General features: G+C 38.8%; 1 protein-coding gene across 17 annotated transcripts in view; it reads right to left on the bottom strand.

Annotated features, from left to right (window-relative positions):
- The window catches only part of LOC100705368 (potassium voltage-gated channel subfamily C member 1), a 141,867-nt gene that overhangs the window by 52,845 nt on the left and 70,819 nt on the right, over nucleotides 1-18,203 (bottom strand). For all 17 annotated transcript variants that reach the window (XR_003219784.1, XR_003219786.1, XR_003219785.1 and 14 more), the window contains one exon: nucleotides 14,970-15,831. Coding sequence is in view for 8 of the 17 variants with exons in the window: in XM_025906565.1 (XP_025762350.1) it covers nucleotides 14,970-15,831 (862 nt within the window). In the remaining 9 variants the exon portion in view is untranslated. The remainder of the gene's footprint in view (nucleotides 1-14,969; nucleotides 15,832-18,203) is intronic.

Here is an 18,203-nt window from a genome sequence, read left to right on the forward strand (position 1 = left end):
CACTGATTTTCCTTGCCGGGCTGAGCTGTGTTTTAGCTCAGTGAGATAAGCAGCCGTTCTCAGACTGGGAGGCCCGGGTTCAAATCCCGCTTATGGCAACATTTCTTTCAGTTACCAATTCAACTTATGTAACTCTTTTCAACACAAATTTAAGCTTTTCCACCCCTTTTCAGCAAAATTTTCAGTTTTTTCTGCTGTTTTCAGCAGAAATTCTGCTGATTCACCTCTTTTCAGCACAACGTTCTGCGTCTTTGCCTCTTTTCACCAGAAATTCTGCTGATTCACCTCTTTTCTGCAAAATTTTCAGCGTTTTCACCTCTCATCAGCACAATTCTCAGCAACTTCTGCTCATTTCAGCAAAATTGTCAGTCTCTCCACCTCTTCATTGAGAGAATGAGTTTGGCTCAGTGAGATGACTAGCTGCCTTGAGTCCTGGAGGGCTGGGTTTGAATCCTGCTCAGGGCAGCATTGTTGTTGTTGTTTTTTTCACCACTTTTTTAGCAAAATTTCTCCATCTGTACCCCTTTTCAGTAGAATTTTTGGCTTTTCACCACTTTTAAGCAAAAATCTCTCCTTCTTCACTTGTTTTCAGCAGAATTTTCAGTTTCTTCACCACCATACAACTTTTTGCTACTTTTCATCTTTTTCAGCTTTTCAGCAGACAGCTTCAGCGTTAAGGCATCCACACAGCATTTTCGCAGGAAATGCAAATTTTTCTAGTTCTTTATCTTTATACTTTATTCTTCTAGTTGCTCCGTTTCGCCGTTTAACTACTCCCTCAGTTTTCAGCCGATTTTCTCGGTTCAAACTCTAAACTGTTCTGCTCTTTCTGCTAATGACTGCTATGACTTTTGGTGTTTATTACTGTTATACTTTTTAAAATATTAGACTTTTTTCCTTTAATTTGTCCCATTGAAATGAATGGAAAACTTCCACAATTCTGCTAAAACTTGCTTGTTTTTGAAACTTAACTACATCCTCATACTTTCACCTAGAAACTCCATTCAAACTTTAAAATGTTCTCAAAGTATTGAGCTATTCCTGTCTGATTCAGCCTTTTCTGATCTTCTACTGTTTTAATCTTATCCCTCTTTAAGTTTTCAGTTGCAAAATTGTGATTTTTCAGAAAATACATGCGTTGCTATGGTTGCTATGCAATTAACTCAGAGTGGACAGTGAAACTTTCTGAATTTTCACCACTTGTCTGAACAACTTCTTGCTACTCGCTCAATTTCCACTCAACCCCCACAAATTACACATCAAAACGTAGGTATTTTTGCTGGCTTCCAGTAAATGTCACTATCATTGTTGTGGGAGTTACAGATTTTTTTGCAAATCTCCTCAGAACAACACAAAGTCTTAAAACTCTCCATAGACAGTCAATAGAGAGCTTGTCTAAAATAAGCGCTGGATTTCTCTAATGACTCTCATTTTTAAATCGTCATATCTCCTTAATGAAACAAAGTTGAGACATGAGGCTTGTGCCAATATACCTTCAGACTCTGCTGATTCTCACAATTCAAGAATTTTTTTCCCACCTATTACCGTTTTGAGATGAGTTACATTTGTTTGAGGGTAGGAAATTCGTGCCTTGCTCAGATCTCTTCAGATTTCAAACTCTGGAAATGAGGCACTTTTTTCTCTCGTCATATCTTTTTGATGGATTTCAACAGAGACCTGAAAATTTCCATGACTGTTCACCAAAGCCTGCTGTTTCTTACGGTGAAAAAATGTTTTTGATGCTCCATATAGATTTAGAGTTACAAAACGTTGTTTGAGGGCAAGTCAAGGCAGTTTTGCTTTGCCTCTACTCAGTTACAGTGTGTTACAAGTCATATATCTTCAATAATTTATATTTTATCTCTGAATTATGAAGAACTGCAGATTCCCCCATCTCTTCTGAACAAAACGGTGTCAGAATGACCGTTCTAGCTCCTACGGTTAGGAAATTATGGCCATTTGTTCGAGGGGAATCCTTAATGTGAGAAATACACTGAAGGAAACCCATAGCTCTCTCTGTGTCGGTGTGTGTAAGTGCTGATTACAGCAGGTGCAGCCAATTTAGCTGACCTAGATATACCAAGCCCAGACTCTTAACAGCCCCTGTACACTTTGCTCTCTGTGTATGTGTGTGTGAGTATCAATATTTCTCCCATGTTAAAGTATTACTCCTCCATAATAGTATTTGTGCTAAATCAAAGTACTTCTACTACATCTTAGTACTTCTGCTCAATCATAGTATTTCTGCTAAATCATAGCATTTTTGAAAAATCATGGTGTTTGTGCCAAATCATGGTTTTGGGGCAAAACCATAATATTTATTTTATGTTATGAGATTACTACTAAGTGGAGGAATGTGTGTTATGTTATAGTATATTTCCTGAATATAGTATATCTGCCAAATCATAGTATTTATCCCAAATCATAGTATTTATGCCAAATTACAGTATTTCTGCCAAAAGGCAGAAATAGTACCTTTTAGCAGAAATTTCTGCCAAAAAATAGTATTTATGTTAAAACATAGTATTTCTGCTAAATCATAGTATTTGTACTGAAACATAGTATTTCTGCCCAATCATAGTATTTGTACCCAATCATAGTATTTCTGCCATATCATAGTATTTGTGCCAAATTATGGGATTTTGCCAAAACATGGTACTTGTGCCAAATTATAGTATTTGTGCCCAATTAATATTTCTGTTATGTTATAGTATTACTACTAAGTCGTAGAATTTCTGTTATGTTATAGGATATCTGCTGAATAAGGTATATGGGCCAAAACATAGTATTTATACCAAATCATAGTATTTGTGCTAAAACATAGTATTTCTGCCATATTGTGGTATTTGTGCAAAAACAGACTGTCTGCAACATCACAGTATATCTGTTATGTTATGGTATTACTACTAAGTCACAGTATTTCTGCCAATTCGTAGTATTTTTACTAAATCATACTACTCGTGCCAAATAATAGTATTTGTTGCAAATCATAGTATTCAAACCAAAATATAGTATTTGTACCAAAGCATTGTATTTGTATGAAGTACCGTATTTCTGCCAAATCATAGAATTACTGCAGTTTCATAGTATTTTGAGGAATCCCTTTTGTGATAGTATTACTTTTAAGTCATAGTATTTCTGCTTTGTCATAGTATTTGTACTAAAACGTAGTATTTCTGCCAAATCATAGTATTACTGCTATTTCATAGTATTTGACTGAAATTACAGTGTTTCTGCAAAAACATTGTATTTCTGCTAAATCATAGTATTTCTGTTATCTTAAAGTACTTGTACTCAATTATAGTATTTGTGCCAAAGTTTAGTATTTCTGCCAAATCATATTATCTCTGCTAAATCATAGTGTCTGTCAAATCATAATATTTGTGCCTAAGCGCAGCATTTGTACCAAAACATAGTACTGCTGCTATATAATAGTATTTGAGCCAAATCATAGTATATGTCCTAAAACATAGTATTTCTGCCAAATCATAGTATTTGTCCCAAAGCATAGTATTTCAACAAAATCACAGTATTTCTGCTATGTTATAGTATTTGTGCTTGTAGAAAAGCCTGTGTTAGTGTGAGCTACATTACCCAGCAGCCTCTGAGCAGTGAGGGGATTCATGGGACTTCTGAGCTAGATGGTCTTCCTTTGTTCCTGTGCTAACGATTGAGGAGAGAGCTGCTGGGAAGGGGAGCAAATAGCCCATCCTGTATTTGTTGGGGATGGTGTGTGTCACATAAACGTGAGTTAATGTTCCATGCTTAAGATGTTTACCCTGCTACTTGTGTGTATTGGTTTTAGTTACATTTAGTGTATGTGCTAGTTAGCGATAGCTATGGCAGCCCAGTTATTTGATTGTTTTGGGCTTGTTCCTGCTTTGTTTGTTCCCCCTGCAAATTTATGTGAATTTGTACACTGTAATATCGCTGTATTACGTAGTGGCTAAGTAGGAGGTTGACTGTTACTAAGTGCATCAGTGTACATAGGTCATCTCTTGTGTTGGAGTGCCCTCTTGTGGTGCCTTTTGGGTAGTGCCTTAGTAAATGTGGACACTGCAAGAAGTGGTATCAGACTGGTTTGTAGTGGAGGAATTTGTTGCCAGTTTCTTAAATCTTTAATCCGTATTCTTGTTGTAATGTATACATTACAACACATTTCAGCACAAATTGTATGAGATAAACAGCCTTTCTCAGACTGGGAGGCCGGCGTTAAAATCCCGCTCATGGCAACAATTTTTTTCAGTTCAAGGTTAAACTTTTTTAACTCTTTTCAACACAAATTTCAGCATCTTTGCCCCCTTTCAGCAAAATTTTCATTTTTTTCTGCTGTTTTCAGAAAAAAAACTCTTTTCAGCAGAAATTCTGCTCATTGACCTCTTTTGAGCACAATTTTCACCTCTTTTCAGCCCAAATTCTGCTTATTCACCTCTTCTGCAAAATTTTCAGCCTTTTCACCTCTTATCAGCACAAATCTCAGCTGTTTTCAGCAAAAACCTCTTTTCACCAGAAATTCTGCTGATTCACCTCTTTTCTGCAAAATTTTCAGCCTTTTCTCCTCTTATCAGCACAATTCTCAGCAGCTTCTGCTCATTTCAGCAGAATTGTCCGTCTCTCCACCTCTTCTTTGTGAGAATGAGCTTGGCTCATTGAGAGTCCCTTTGGCTCAGTGAGATGAGTAGCCGCCTTGAGACTTGGAGGGCCAGGTTCGAATCCTGCTCATGGCAACATTTTTTTTTTCACCACTTTTCAGCAACAATTTCTCTGTCTTTACCCCTTTCAGTAGAATTTTTGGCTTTTCGCCACTTTTCAGCAAAAAAATTCTACTTCTTCACCTGTTTTCAGCAGAATTTTCAGTTTCTTCACCGCCATATAACTTTTTGCAAGTTTTCAACTTTTTCAGCTTTTTCAGCAGGCAACTTCAGCGTTAAGGCATCCACACAGCATTTTCGCAGGAAATGCAAATTGTGTGGATGCCCTAAAAGGGCTTCCACACTATTGTTTTCCTGTTTCTCTTTATTGTGTGGATGCCCTCAAAGGGCTTCCACACTATTGAGTTCCTGTTTCTGTTTATTCTTTATTATTCTTGGGGATTCCGTACGTTTTTTGCCGCTTAACTACTCCCTCAGTTTTCAGCCGATTTTCTCAGTTCAAACTTTAAAAAATTCTGCTATTTCTGCTAATGTGTGCTATAAAATATGGACCTCAGATTCTTGTTAACGCTCCATGGCAGAAATACATACAAGTACACAGCCTGATGAAGCAGACAGAAGCAGTACCTCTGATTGGTGAATTTGAGCAGAACCAGGTTGTTCTGCCTCTTTTCTGCAGAAATTCTGCTGATTCACCTCTTTTCTGCAAAATTTTCAGCCTTTTCACCTCTTATTAGCACAATTCTCAGCAGCTTCTGCTCATTTCAGCAAAATTGTCAGTCTCTCCCCCTCTTCGTTGGGACAATGAGTTTGGCTCAGTGAGATGAGTGGCTATCTTGAGACCAAGAGGGCCGGGTTCGAATCCTGCTCAGGTCCACATTGTTTGTTTTTTTTTTCACCACTTTTTTTTAGCAAAATTTCGCCGTCTTTACCCCTTTGCAGTAGAATTTTTTGCTTTTCACCACTTTTAAGCAAAAATCTCTCCTTCTTCACTTGTTTTCAGCAGAATTTTCAGTTTCCTCACCACCATACAACTTTTTTGCTACTTTTCAGCTTTTTCAGCTTTTCAGCAGACAGCTTCAGCGTTAAGGCATCCACACACCATTTTCGCAGGAAATGCAAATTTTTCTAGTTATTCTTCTAGTTGCTCCGTTCTTTGCCGATTAACTACTCCCTCAGTTTTCAGCCGATTTTCACCGTTCAAACTCTAAAAAATACTGCTCTTTCTGCTAACGACTGCTATGACTTTTGGTGCTCATAACTTCTATACTTTTTGAGATATTGAATATTTTTGCAATATTTTTGCCCATTGAAATGAATGGAACACATTATCAATGTGGTCACTTATTTCTGCTCGCCGGGCTGAGGTGTGTTTTAGCTCAGTGAGATGAGCAGCCGTTCTAAGACTGGGAGGCCCGGGTTCAAATCCCACTTATGGCAACAATTTATTCAGTTCACAGTTAAACTTTTTTTTTAACTCTTTTCAACACAAATTTCAGCTTTTCCACCCCTTTTCAGCAAAATTTTTATTTTTTTCTGCTGTTTTCAGAAAAAAAAGTCTCTTCAGCAGAAATTCTGCTCATTCACCTCTTTTCAGCGCAATGTTCTGCTTCTTTCCATCTTTTCTGCAGAAATTCTGCTCATTCAACTCTTTTCAGCAGAATATTCAGAATTTTCACCTCTTTTCAGCAGAAATTCTTCTTATTCACCTCTTCATAGAATTTCTGCTAAGTCAAAGTATTTCATGTCAATCATAGTATTTATACCAAGTCCCAGTGTTTCTGCCAAATCATAAATCATAAATAATTTTAACAAAGCAAAGTTAAGACAAGAGGCTTGTGCCGATTCATGTGTCCTCCTGTCAGTTTTCAAACTCTGAAAATGAAGCCGTTTCGTCTCTCGTCATATCTCCGCAACGGAGGTACAAAGAGATATGGAAATCGCAGTCAAAGTACACCAAAGTCCGCTGATTCACCCAGTAAAAGAATTACTTCTATCCCACCTAGTTTTTGAGTTACACAACGTTTTGTAACTCCAAAAAACGGCGTCTTTCGCCTCTTACCGTGATGTATTTCTGACTGCTCATCAATCTTTTTTCCAGCCAACTGCCCCCTTTCCAGGTGGCGCAATTGGTAATGACACGGGTCTGCAGCTCAAAGGTCGTGGGTTCAATCACACCTTGGTCCACATGTTTTGTTTTGTTTTCACTGCAAATTGATACACTATCACAGACCTGTAATTTATATTGCTAATTTATTACAATTCTGCAAAGTTTTATGATTTTAGCAGCTTTTCTAATATGGACCTCAGATTCCTGTTAACGCTCCATGGCAGAAATACATACAAGTACACAGCCTGATGAAGCAGACAGAAGCAGTACCTCTGATTGCAGAAAGTATTACTCCTCCATAATACTATTTCTGTTAAATGAAAGTACTTCTACTACATCTTAGTACTTCTGCTCAATCATAGTATTTCTGCTAAATCATAGTATTTTTGCCAAATCATGTTTTTTTGCCAAAACATAACATTTCTGTTATGTTATAGTATATGTGCTGATTACAGTATATCTGCCAAATCATAGTATTTATCCCGAATCATAGTATTTATGCCAAATTACAGTATTTCTGCTAAAGAGCAGAAATAGTACCTTTTAGCAGAAATTTCTGTCAAAAGATATTAGTTATGTTAAAAAATAGTATTTCTGCTAAATCATAGTATTTCTGCCAAATCATAGTATTTGTACCCAATCATAGTATTTCTGCCATATCATCGTATTTTTGCCAAATCATGGTATTTGTGCCCAATTAAAAATTCTGTTATGTTATAGTATAACTACTAAGTCGTAGAATTTCTGTTATGTTATAGTATATCTGCTGAATATAGTATATGTGCCAAATCATACTATTTATAGCAAATCATAGTATTTGTGCCTCAACATAGTATTTCTGCCCAGTTGTAGTAATTGTGCAAATACATAGAATGTCTGCAAAATCACAGTATATCTGATATGTTATAGTATTACTACTAAGGTATAGTATTTCTACCAAATCATAGTATTTCTTCAAAATCATAGTATTACTGCAATTTCATAGTATTTGAGCGAAATCGTAGTATTTGTGAAAAAACATACTATGTCTGCAAAATCACAGTATATCTGTTATGTAATAGTATTACTACTATGTCGTAGACTTTCTGTTTTGTTATAGTATATCTGCTGAATATAGTATATGTGCCAAATCATAGTATTTATGGCAAATCATAGTATTTGTGCCTCAACATAGTATACTGCCACATTGTAATATTTGTGTAAAATCACAGTATATCTGATATGTTATAGTATTACTACTAAGGCATAGTATTTCTACCAAATCATAGTATTCCTTCAAAATCATAGTATTACTGCAATTTCATAGTATTTGAGCGAAATCGTAGTATTTGTGAAAAAACATACTATGTCTGCAAAATCACAGTATATCTGATATGTTATAGTATTACTACTAAGGCATAGTATTTATAGCAAATCATAGTATTCCTTCAAAATCATAGTATTACTGCAATTTCATAGTATTTGAGCAAAATCGTAGTATTTGTGCTAAAACATACTGTGTCTGCAAAATCACAGTATATCTGTTATGTTATAGTATTACTACTAAGGCATAGTATTTCTGCCAATAAGAGTATTTGTACTAAATCATAGTACTTGTGCCAAATCATAGTATTTCTGCCATATTGTGCTAGTTGTGCAATAACATAGACTGTCTGCAAAATCATAATATATCTATTATGTTATAGTATTACTACTAAGTTGTAGACTTTCTGTTTTGTTATAGTATATGTGCTGAATATAGTATATGTGCCAAATCATAGTATTTATAGCAAATCGTAGTATTTGTGCTAAAACATAGTATACTGCCACATTAGAGTATTTGTGTAAAACCAGAATGTCTGCAAAATCGTCATATATCAGTGATGTTATAGTATTACTACTAAGGCATAGTATTTCTGCAAAATCATAGTATTTTTGCAGAAACATTGTACTTCTGGTAAATCATAGTATTTGTGCCAAAACATTGTATTTGTACAAAGTCATAATATTTCTTCTAAATCATAGTATTTCAATCAAATCTCAGGAGTTGTGCTAAAACCCAGTATTATTGCCAAATCATAGTATTTGTACCCGAACATATCAGTTCAACTTATTTAACTCTTCTCAACAGCCCAACACCTCTTCTTCACCCCGTTTCAGCAGAATTGTGAGTGTTTTCACCCCTTTTCAGCACAAATCCCAGCTTTTTCAGGTGTTTTCAACAGAAATCTCTTTTTTAGCAGACATTCTGCTGATTCACCTGTTTCAGTGCAACGTTCTACTTCTGTACCTCTTTTCAGTAGAAATTCTGCTGATTCACCTATTTTAAGCAGAATTTTCAGCCTTTCACCTCTTATCAATACAAATCTCAGTATCTTCTGCTAATTTCAGAGGAAACCCTTTCACCTCTTTTCAGTACAAATTTGAACTTCTGTACCCCTTTGAAGCAGAATCTTTGCCTTTTCAGCAAAAGTTTCTGTTTTTCCACTTGTTTTCAGCATAATTTTTCAGTTTCTTTACTGCCATACAATTTTTGCAGCTTTTCATCTTTTTCAGTCATTTTCAGCAGACAGCTTCAGCGTTCCGGCATCCACACAGCATTTTCGCAGGAAATGCAAACTTTTTCTAGTTGTGTGGATGCCCTCAAAGGGCTTCCACACTATTGAGTTCCTGTTTCTCTTTATTGTGTGGATGCCCTAAAGGGCTTCCACACTATTGAGTTCCTGTTTCTCTTTATTCTTTATTATTGTGTGGATGCCCTAAAGGGCTTCCACACTATTGAGTTCCTGTTTCTCTTTATTCTTTATTATTCCTCTAGTTGCTTACGTACGTTTTTTGCCGATTAACTACTCCCTCAGTCTTCAGCCGATTTTCTCCATTCAAACTTTAAAAAATTCTGCTCTTTCTGCTAATGCCAGCTATGACTTTTGGTGCTCATAACTTCTATACTTTTTGAGATATTGAATTTTTTATGCAATATTTTTTGCCCATTTCTGCCATATTATCAGTGGCCTCACTGATTTTCCTTGCCGGGCTGAGCTGTGTTTTAGCTCAGTGAGATAAGCAGCCGTTCTCAGACTGGGAGGCCCGGGTTCAAATCCCGCTTATGGCAACATTTCTTTCAGTTACCAATTCAACTTATTTAACTCTTTTCAACACAAATTTCAGCTTTTCCCCCCCCATTTCAGCAAAATTTTCATTTTTTTCTGCTGTTTTCAGAAAAAAAAGTCTCTTCAGCAGAAATTCTGCTCATTCACCTCTTGTCAGCGCAATGTTCTGCTTCTTTCCATCTTTTCTGCAGAAATTCTGCTCATTCAACTCTTTTCAGCAGAATATTCAGAATTTTCACGTCTTTTCAGCCCAAATTCTGCTTATTCACTTCTTCTGCAAAATTCTCAGCCTTTTCACCTCTTATCAGCACAAATCTCAGCTTTTGTCAGAAAAAAACTCTTTTGAGCAGAAATTCTGCTGATTCATCTCTTTTCAGCGCAACTTTTTGCTTCTTTACCTCTTTTCAGCAGAAATTCTGCTGATTCACCTCTTTTCTGCAAAATTTTAAGCCTTTTCACCTCTTATCAGCACAATTCTCAGCAGCTTCTGCTCATTTCAGCAAAATTGTCAGTCTCTCCACCTATTATTTGTCAGAATGAGTTTGGCTCAGTGAGATGAGTGGCTGTCTTGAGACCAGGAGGGCCAGGTTCAAATCCTGCTCAGGGTGACATTTTTTTTTCACCACCATACAACTTTTTGCAACTTTTCATCTTTTTCAGCTTTTCAGCAGACAGCTTCAGCGTTAAGGCATCCACACAGCATTTTCGCAGGAAATGCAAATTTTTCTAGTTATGTGGATGCCCTAAAAGGGCTTACACACTATTGAGTTCCTGTTTCCCTTTATTGTGTGGATGCCCTCAAAGGGCTTACACACTATTGAGTTCCTGTTTCTCTTTATTCTTTATTATTCTTGGGGATTCCGTACGTTTTTTGCTGCTTAACTACTCCCTCAGTTTTCAGCCGATTTTCTCAGTTCAAACTTTAAAAAATTCTGCTCTTTCTGCTAATGTTTGCTATGACTTTTGGTGCTCATAATTTCTATAGTTTTTGAGATATTGAATTTTTTTTGCAATATTTTTTGCCCATTTCTGCCATATTATCAGTGGCCTCACTGATTTTCCTTGCCGGGATGACCTGTGTTTTAGCTCAGTGAGATGAGCATCCGTTCTCAGACTGGGAGGCCGGGGTTCAAATCCCGCTTATGGCAACATTTCTTTCACTTAACAGTTAAACTTTTTTAACTCAATTTCAGCTTTTTCACCCCTTTTCAGCACAAATCCCAGCTTTTTCTGCTGTTTTCAGCAAAAACCTCTTTTCAGCAGAATTTCTCCTGAAAAGAGTTCTGCAGAACTCTTTTCAGCAGAATTTTCACCTCTTTTCAGCCCAAATTCTGCTTATTCACCTCTTCTGCAAAATTTTCAGCTTTTTCACCTCTTATTAGCACAAATCTCAGCTGTTTTCAGGAAAAACTCTTTTGAGCAGAAATTCTGCTGATTCATCTCTTTTCAGCGCAACGTTCTGCTTCTTTACCTCTTTTCAGCAGAAATTCTGCTGATTCACCTCTTTTCTGCAAAATTTTCAGGCTTTTCTCCTCTTATCAACACAATTCTCAGCAGCTTCTGCTAATTTCAGCAGAGTTGTCCGTCTCTCCACCTCTTCTTGGTCAGAGTGAGTTTAGCTCAGTGAGATAAGTAGCTGCTTTGAGACGAGGAGGGCCAGGTTTGAATCCTGCTCAGGGCAATGGGTTTTTTTTCACCACCATACAACTTCTTGCAAGTTTTCATCTTTTTCAGCTTTTCAGCAGACAGCTTCAGCGTTAAGGCATCCACACAGCATTTTCGCAGGAAATGCAAACTTTTTCTAGTTATTCTTCAGTTTCCGCCTGAAATTTTGCAGCGAATCTCGCCCCGCAGTTTTGAGACAAGCTTCATATATGTTACCTCATTTTGTGCTGCTGGATCAGGAATGGTGTGCTATGACTTTTGGTGTTTATGACTATTATAGTTTTTTAAATATTAATATTTTAGTGAAAATTTTCCCGCGCTTCTCTGCCAAACAGTTTTGACAAAAGGGGTTACATATGTTAGATCATTTTGTGCGGCTGGAGCTGGACTAGTATGGTATACACTTTTGGTGTTTATGACTTTTATAGTTCTTGAAATATTTAGATTTTAGTGCAAATTTAGGCCAATTTCCATAGAAACAGACTTTATTTGTGGTGTGTTGGCTCTCTCTAGTGGTATACCGGGAGTAGTACGGCTGAAAATCTGTATGCTTGTTAGAAAACGCCATATCCCATAATTCATAGCACCCCTCTGCCGAGTTAAACAATGGCGGACACCTCTTCGTTTTAAACGTCTTTTATTCGTGTTTCTAGGTCACAAAATCAACTTTTAAGATATTTTCAGGCGAGAATGTAGGTGTGTAAACTTAAAATATCTGCTCGTTTTATCAAGACATCCCATGTCTTGGTAGCCGGCTAGCTAGCTAGCGCCGCTAGTGTAGCTAGCTAGCTAGCGCCGCTAGCGACCCTTCGTGAAAAAGCACCCGGACTTGTCTTACAGTGAGGCGGCTGAAATGTTTCACCACCCGATCGCTCGCCAACAGTCTGTGTTTTAGCTGGACTTATTTTTCGTTTATGTGGGCCGATGATGCTGGTCGATGTGGAAAAAATAACTGAGTTGTTTGGTGGTGGAGCTACAACAGAGGGCAGCAGTGTGTGACAGAAAGGACATGCCGCGAACGAGACATACAAGGCGGCGAGGCGACCGCCGATCGACCGGTGGTTGCTAACAGGCAGGAGCGTGAGTTGAACTGAATTTCAGGTAAGAAGTTATGAACTGCACTCTATTTGGGTCAGATCCCACATTCAGAGAAAATATTACGATTTATTCTGCCTTTATGAAGCCTCCCCTGTCATTCTCTGGCCTGTTGCAACTTCAATCATGAAACTGATCAACGATCGGCTTTTCGCTCTTGTTTATCGCGCTAAACACAGCAGCACGTTTAAGCTTGATCAGCTGTTGTTCGAATTCATTTGATTTTAATTTCTAGTATCAGCTGATGTTTGCTGGAGCCACAGCTGTAGAAGCGGCTGGTCCAAACCAGGAGATGTCCTTACAGAATCATCAGAGCTGAACTGGTGATGGAGAAACAGGTTTACCCTTTAGGTGACATGAATGAGTTGAAGGGAAGTTATGAACTGTTTCTAAGAGACAAATAAACACCAAGCTCCTGTTTTTGTGTAGCTGAAAGCTGGTAACTGTGCAGGGGCGGATCTAGCAAAGCTTTTGCCAGGGGGCCAGGTAAGGCATTAACAGGGAAAGGGGACACAAAGATATACTTTTCTTTCTTACTCTCATATAAAATATTTAGCTTTTTATTAAATAGTTATCTGCATCTTACAACCAAAGTTTGTATAATAATACACAAGATTGGCTGTAGACCATTGTTAATCATTCAGAACACTGTGTAAAAATAACAAAAAACAAAAAGTGAATGCAAAAGTGCATAAATATTTATTTTACGTGTTTGATGTGTGTGGCGGGGCGTGGTCTGCAGTGCCGCTGCAGGGGAGGTGGACCCACCTGAGCGGCACCTGCAATCACGCCTCTCGGGCGTAGTCTGTGCTCTCTCGGCTGTTTTTTGGGTGTGTATCGGGCTGTGAGTTGAAAAGCTACAGCTGGCTGTGTGGGTACACCAACCATGTGTGAAAAGTGGTCCATAATGTAATGGTTCAAAGCGTGTTCATGCAAACATTGTCGGGGTCTGCCGTGATACAGTGGGACTTCTGCTCATGAACCTGTGTGCACAGCGTCTGCAAATCGGGGCTGTACGAAGTCACCTCATCTTTACCCCAAACTGTAAGCTGTCATCTGTGAGGCGCGAGCGGTGTTTGTTTTTACCATAATTCATGGTGGAGAATGGCTGCTCTTCTGAGTTTTGCTGTCTGTAGCCGTATGAATGGCAAACTACACTGATTAGCAGCGGCATAGGCACACTTAAAATTTCTTCTGATATTTTCGCTTTCTAGTTACACTATGCAATTTATTAGTTCAATTCAATTTCAGTTCAATTTATTTATACAGCGCCAAATCACAACAACAGTCGCCTCAAGGCGCTTTATATTGTACAGTAGATCGTACAATAATAAAAATTAGTGCCACCTGCAGATTACCAATACTAATGAGAATCAGTCTGTGAGAAACGGCCCAGATTCAAACTTGCCCTTTGAGATTTAAGAATTTCCTAATAGCTGAAAATTCCTAACTCTAACCTTTTTCACCAGGGTCAATATTATTAGCCACATCAAACTGTCCGTTTTATTGACAGCACACTGATGTGTAATGATGTGCGATAGGTTTGTCGTGCTCAAAATGCTCAAAAACTGAGGGTTATCTTCCAATTTGCACAAATTAAAAGGGTTAGGGGATTACCCTAACCCTCATATTGTACAGAACAAGCCCGACAGAAGTTGGAAGCTGGGAATTGTAATCTTGTAATCAGATGAGATGAAACTAGAGCTCATCTAAGTGCTGCTTACGTTTGGAGAAATAAGAGTGTGCAACACATTGACCCCACAGTGAAACATGGCAGTGGGAGTATTTTGGAATATTATGCCCTGGAGATGGCTCAGTGACTGTGGAACTGGGAATCTCATTAAGGTGGAAGGAATCATGAAGAGAGAAGGACATAATTTTAAAAGAAAACCTCAAGAGGTAGGCTGTAAAACTGTGCCTCGGTCATCACTTTGTCACACATCGCTCCTGATGAATAAGTACAGAAGACAAACGTGAATGTTACTGAACCAAAGACTAACGTCCCCCAGGACCATCAAATCTGAAGGAGCTTGGAAGATTTGCCAAAGAAGAGTAACAACAACAGGCTGATATTCACAACTGATTATTACTATCAATAATAATGTTGACCCTGGTAGTTTGTTTTTTGTCAAGTGATTTTGTTCAATGTAAGCACCTAAAATAAAACTATGTTAAAAAAACACCTTAAACAAGCTTGCTCTGTTTAAAAACACTTAATCTTTCATAGGGGGATAATAATTCCGTCTTTATTTGGAAGAATGTATCATCTTTAAAGCAGCTTCACCTAAAGAAGACTTTCCCCCTCACATCCCTTCAAACTCCATAAGAGACTTGGCTCACCTCTGTCCAATTACTCACCTGCCCTGTTGATCTCAATGATCTCCTCCTGTGCTAATGGGCAGTCTCCAGTACCCATCATGCTGCCAGATCCCACCATGCCAGGCCCGAGCACATTTCCCATCAACCTGTGAGGAGATGCTGTCGCCATTGCCAGGGCATCTGGCTTACAATAGTTTGGGCTGCCTGGCTGTGGCGCCCTCGGGATGTGCTTGTTCCTCTTCTTGGGGAGTTTCTGCTTAGCCATGGCCAGGGAGTAGTACATGCCAAAGTTATTGACGATGACAGGCACTGGCATGGCAATTGTCAGCACCCCAGCCAAGGCGCAGAGGGCACCCACGAGCATTCCTGACCATGTTTCAGGATACATATCCCCATATCCCAGCGTGGTCATGGTCACCACAGCCCACCAGAAGCCGATGGGGATGTTCTTAAAGTTGGTGTGGGCTGCAGCTGTTGGATCATCTGGGTCAGCACCAATACGTTCAGCATAGTAGATCATGGTAGCAAAGATGAGGACACCTAGTGCCAGGAAGATTATGAGCAGCAGGAATTCATTGGTGCTGGCGCGCAGAGTGTGGCCCAGCACACGTAAACCAACAAAGTGGCGGGTCAGCTTGAATATACGTAGGATACGGACAAAGCGTACAACACGCAGGAAGCTCAGAACGTCTTTGGCTGTTTTGGAGGATAGGCCACTCAGCGCCACCTCCAGGTAAAAGGGCACAATTGCCACAAAGTCTATTATGTTCAGGGCACTGCGGAAGAACTCTGCCTTGTCAGGACAGAAGATGACGCGTGCCATTACTTCAATGGTGAACCAGATGACGCAGACGCCCTCGACATATGTGAGCCAGCTGTCTGTGACCACCTCATATACAATCTGCAGAGAAGAAAAGAAGAAGAGAATTTAATTGATCTTATTATTTATTCATTACAACAGACACATGTCTGGCTCCTGACAAGTGGTTGTTGACCTGAGAACAACATTTTTGTGTGACATTGCTATCTCTCAGCAGATACACCTGTCGTATAAATCCTGGATGGCTTCCTTCTCGGTATCGTATTCACACGATTTTCAGAAAATGTGACCTCTGAATTTTCAATAATCCTCCGTCGCCTTGTGCTCAAGTTATCCTATTGACTTGGGTAATAATAACCCCAGTAATAATACCCCACTGGCTTTTTACGTCTAAGGGTTAGAGAAAAAAAACAGCAAAACCAAAACTGATGAACGTGAGCATACATGCATATTGCCAACAATCTAAAAGTAATTTTAAAAAATTGGTAATTAGTAAAAATGAACACGCTAGCAAAATCCAAATCCAATGCAGGTGAAACACTTCAAATCACTGTTGGGGTTTCAGATAATATATCGCGGTGAGTATTGATGTGCTAAGCAGAGGACATCTTTGTCATTGTTTCTTTTGTTTACATTTTGCCTGTATTGGCAGTAGGGCGCTCTTTTGTGACAGAGTCACTGATGAACACTGGCTTATAAATGGTAAATGGACTGATTCTTATATAGCGCTTTTCTACTCTCCCGGAGTACTCAAAGTGCTTATATTGTGCTCAAAGCACTTTACACAATGTGCCACACTCACTCATTCACCCAAAAGCTATTTTCTACACGTAAGTGCTTTATGTCTAACATTCACACACAATCATACTTCAGTGAACACATCTTGCCCAAAGACACTTGGGCATGGAGACTGGACACTGGGGCAGCCAGGGATCAATTTTCCAATCGGTAGAACACTTGTTGTAACTCCTTAGCTACAGCTATCTGCTTAAGGCAGTTGCTACCACATGGTTATACAAATGTTAGCCAGATCACAAGCAGCATGTCTTCTTCATCTGTCCCTCCTGCAGATTGGTTGGTGACTCTGTTCTGGTAAACATTAAGCTGAAGACTGCATCAAGCATTGCTGGTTATCTTCCAAGGGCCAGAGCAGGTGATGCTTGTGGTACCCTAAAACAGCTGGCTAAAAATAAATATAGATTTAGTAAAATGTTGCATTGTTGTGTATCTTGCCAAAATAATGTCAGATGCTGTAGCTTTCCCTGGCCCTCTCCCATTCAGACCAGGAATATATAGCTGCGCGTTATTTTTTAAATTGCTAATTGCCTGAGTGGTGCCAAAGTGGGCTTTATAGAAGATTGGGAAACGTTCTTGAAAAACCCCGTAGAGCTGAGAGCAAGAAGCAGAGTTTCAGTTTTACACGCCTCTCAGAAGCTTCTCTACTCTCATCGACCCAAAACCCGTCCAAGATAAACAAAACATCATAGCATAAAAATATATAAAGAAAGAACAATGTAGCATCATCAGCTGCAACCAAGGGTAAAATGATTAAATGTGGATTATGAAACATTAGGTCTCTCTCTTAGTGAATGATTTAATTACTGATCAACATATTGATTTTTGTCTGCCTTGAAGCAGCGGCTGCAGAGGAGTGGAAGCAGTTTTTCACACCAGCTTTTTAATCAAGCAAAGATCCAGACAGTTTTACTTCACCCTAACCCGAGAAACCAAAAAGCTTTGTTTTTTTCTTGTTACCTATCGTCCACCTGGCCCTTACTCACACTCACTGTCTGATTTCTTAGAGTTTTAATCTGATTTAGTGGCCAGTTCAGATAAAACAATTATAGTGTTTTTTGCTGAAAACAACACTGTGTTTAATCCATTATTTGACCAGCGGCTTTTGTTACGTTCCCCTAAAAGGGTCCAGGCGATGAAGGGGAAGTAACAAAATGTCTCTGGGTCAGAAAAAGGAGACAGAGGCAAAATGGTTAAATTAAAGAGTTTTATTAAAGTAGCTCAACTAAAAGAGACGGACAAGCCGCTATCACCATTTAAGGAAACAAACAAAACTCAAGCGTTGGTCAATAAACTGAAAAGTTAGTTTAAAAAAAAAAAAAAAAAGAGTTTAGTCACCAAACACTGTCAGGAATAAACAATCACAAAATGCAGCTCACTAGCTGCAAACACAGCTCACTAGCTGCAACCACTCACATGGCACTCTGGCCCAGAGCTCACGTTTCTCCGGGCTTAAATACCTTTAGTTGCTGATGTGAGTCAGCCGTACAAAAGAAACAGGTGGCACCTAAGGCAGGAGAGCTGGCAGGACACGCCCACACAGGCAACTTCAGTAGGAGGCCCTGCTAGGGCCGTAACACTCCCTCCCATAAATACAAACCTGTGGTTTGCCAAATGGTTTTACCTATTGCAATAACCAAAACAATTAATCAAGTCCA

This window comes from Oreochromis niloticus, linkage group LG4, assembly GCF_001858045.2.
Source record: "Oreochromis niloticus isolate F11D_XX linkage group LG4, O_niloticus_UMD_NMBU, whole genome shotgun sequence".
In the NCBI taxonomy this organism is placed as follows: domain Eukaryota; kingdom Metazoa; phylum Chordata; class Actinopteri; order Cichliformes; family Cichlidae; genus Oreochromis; species Oreochromis niloticus.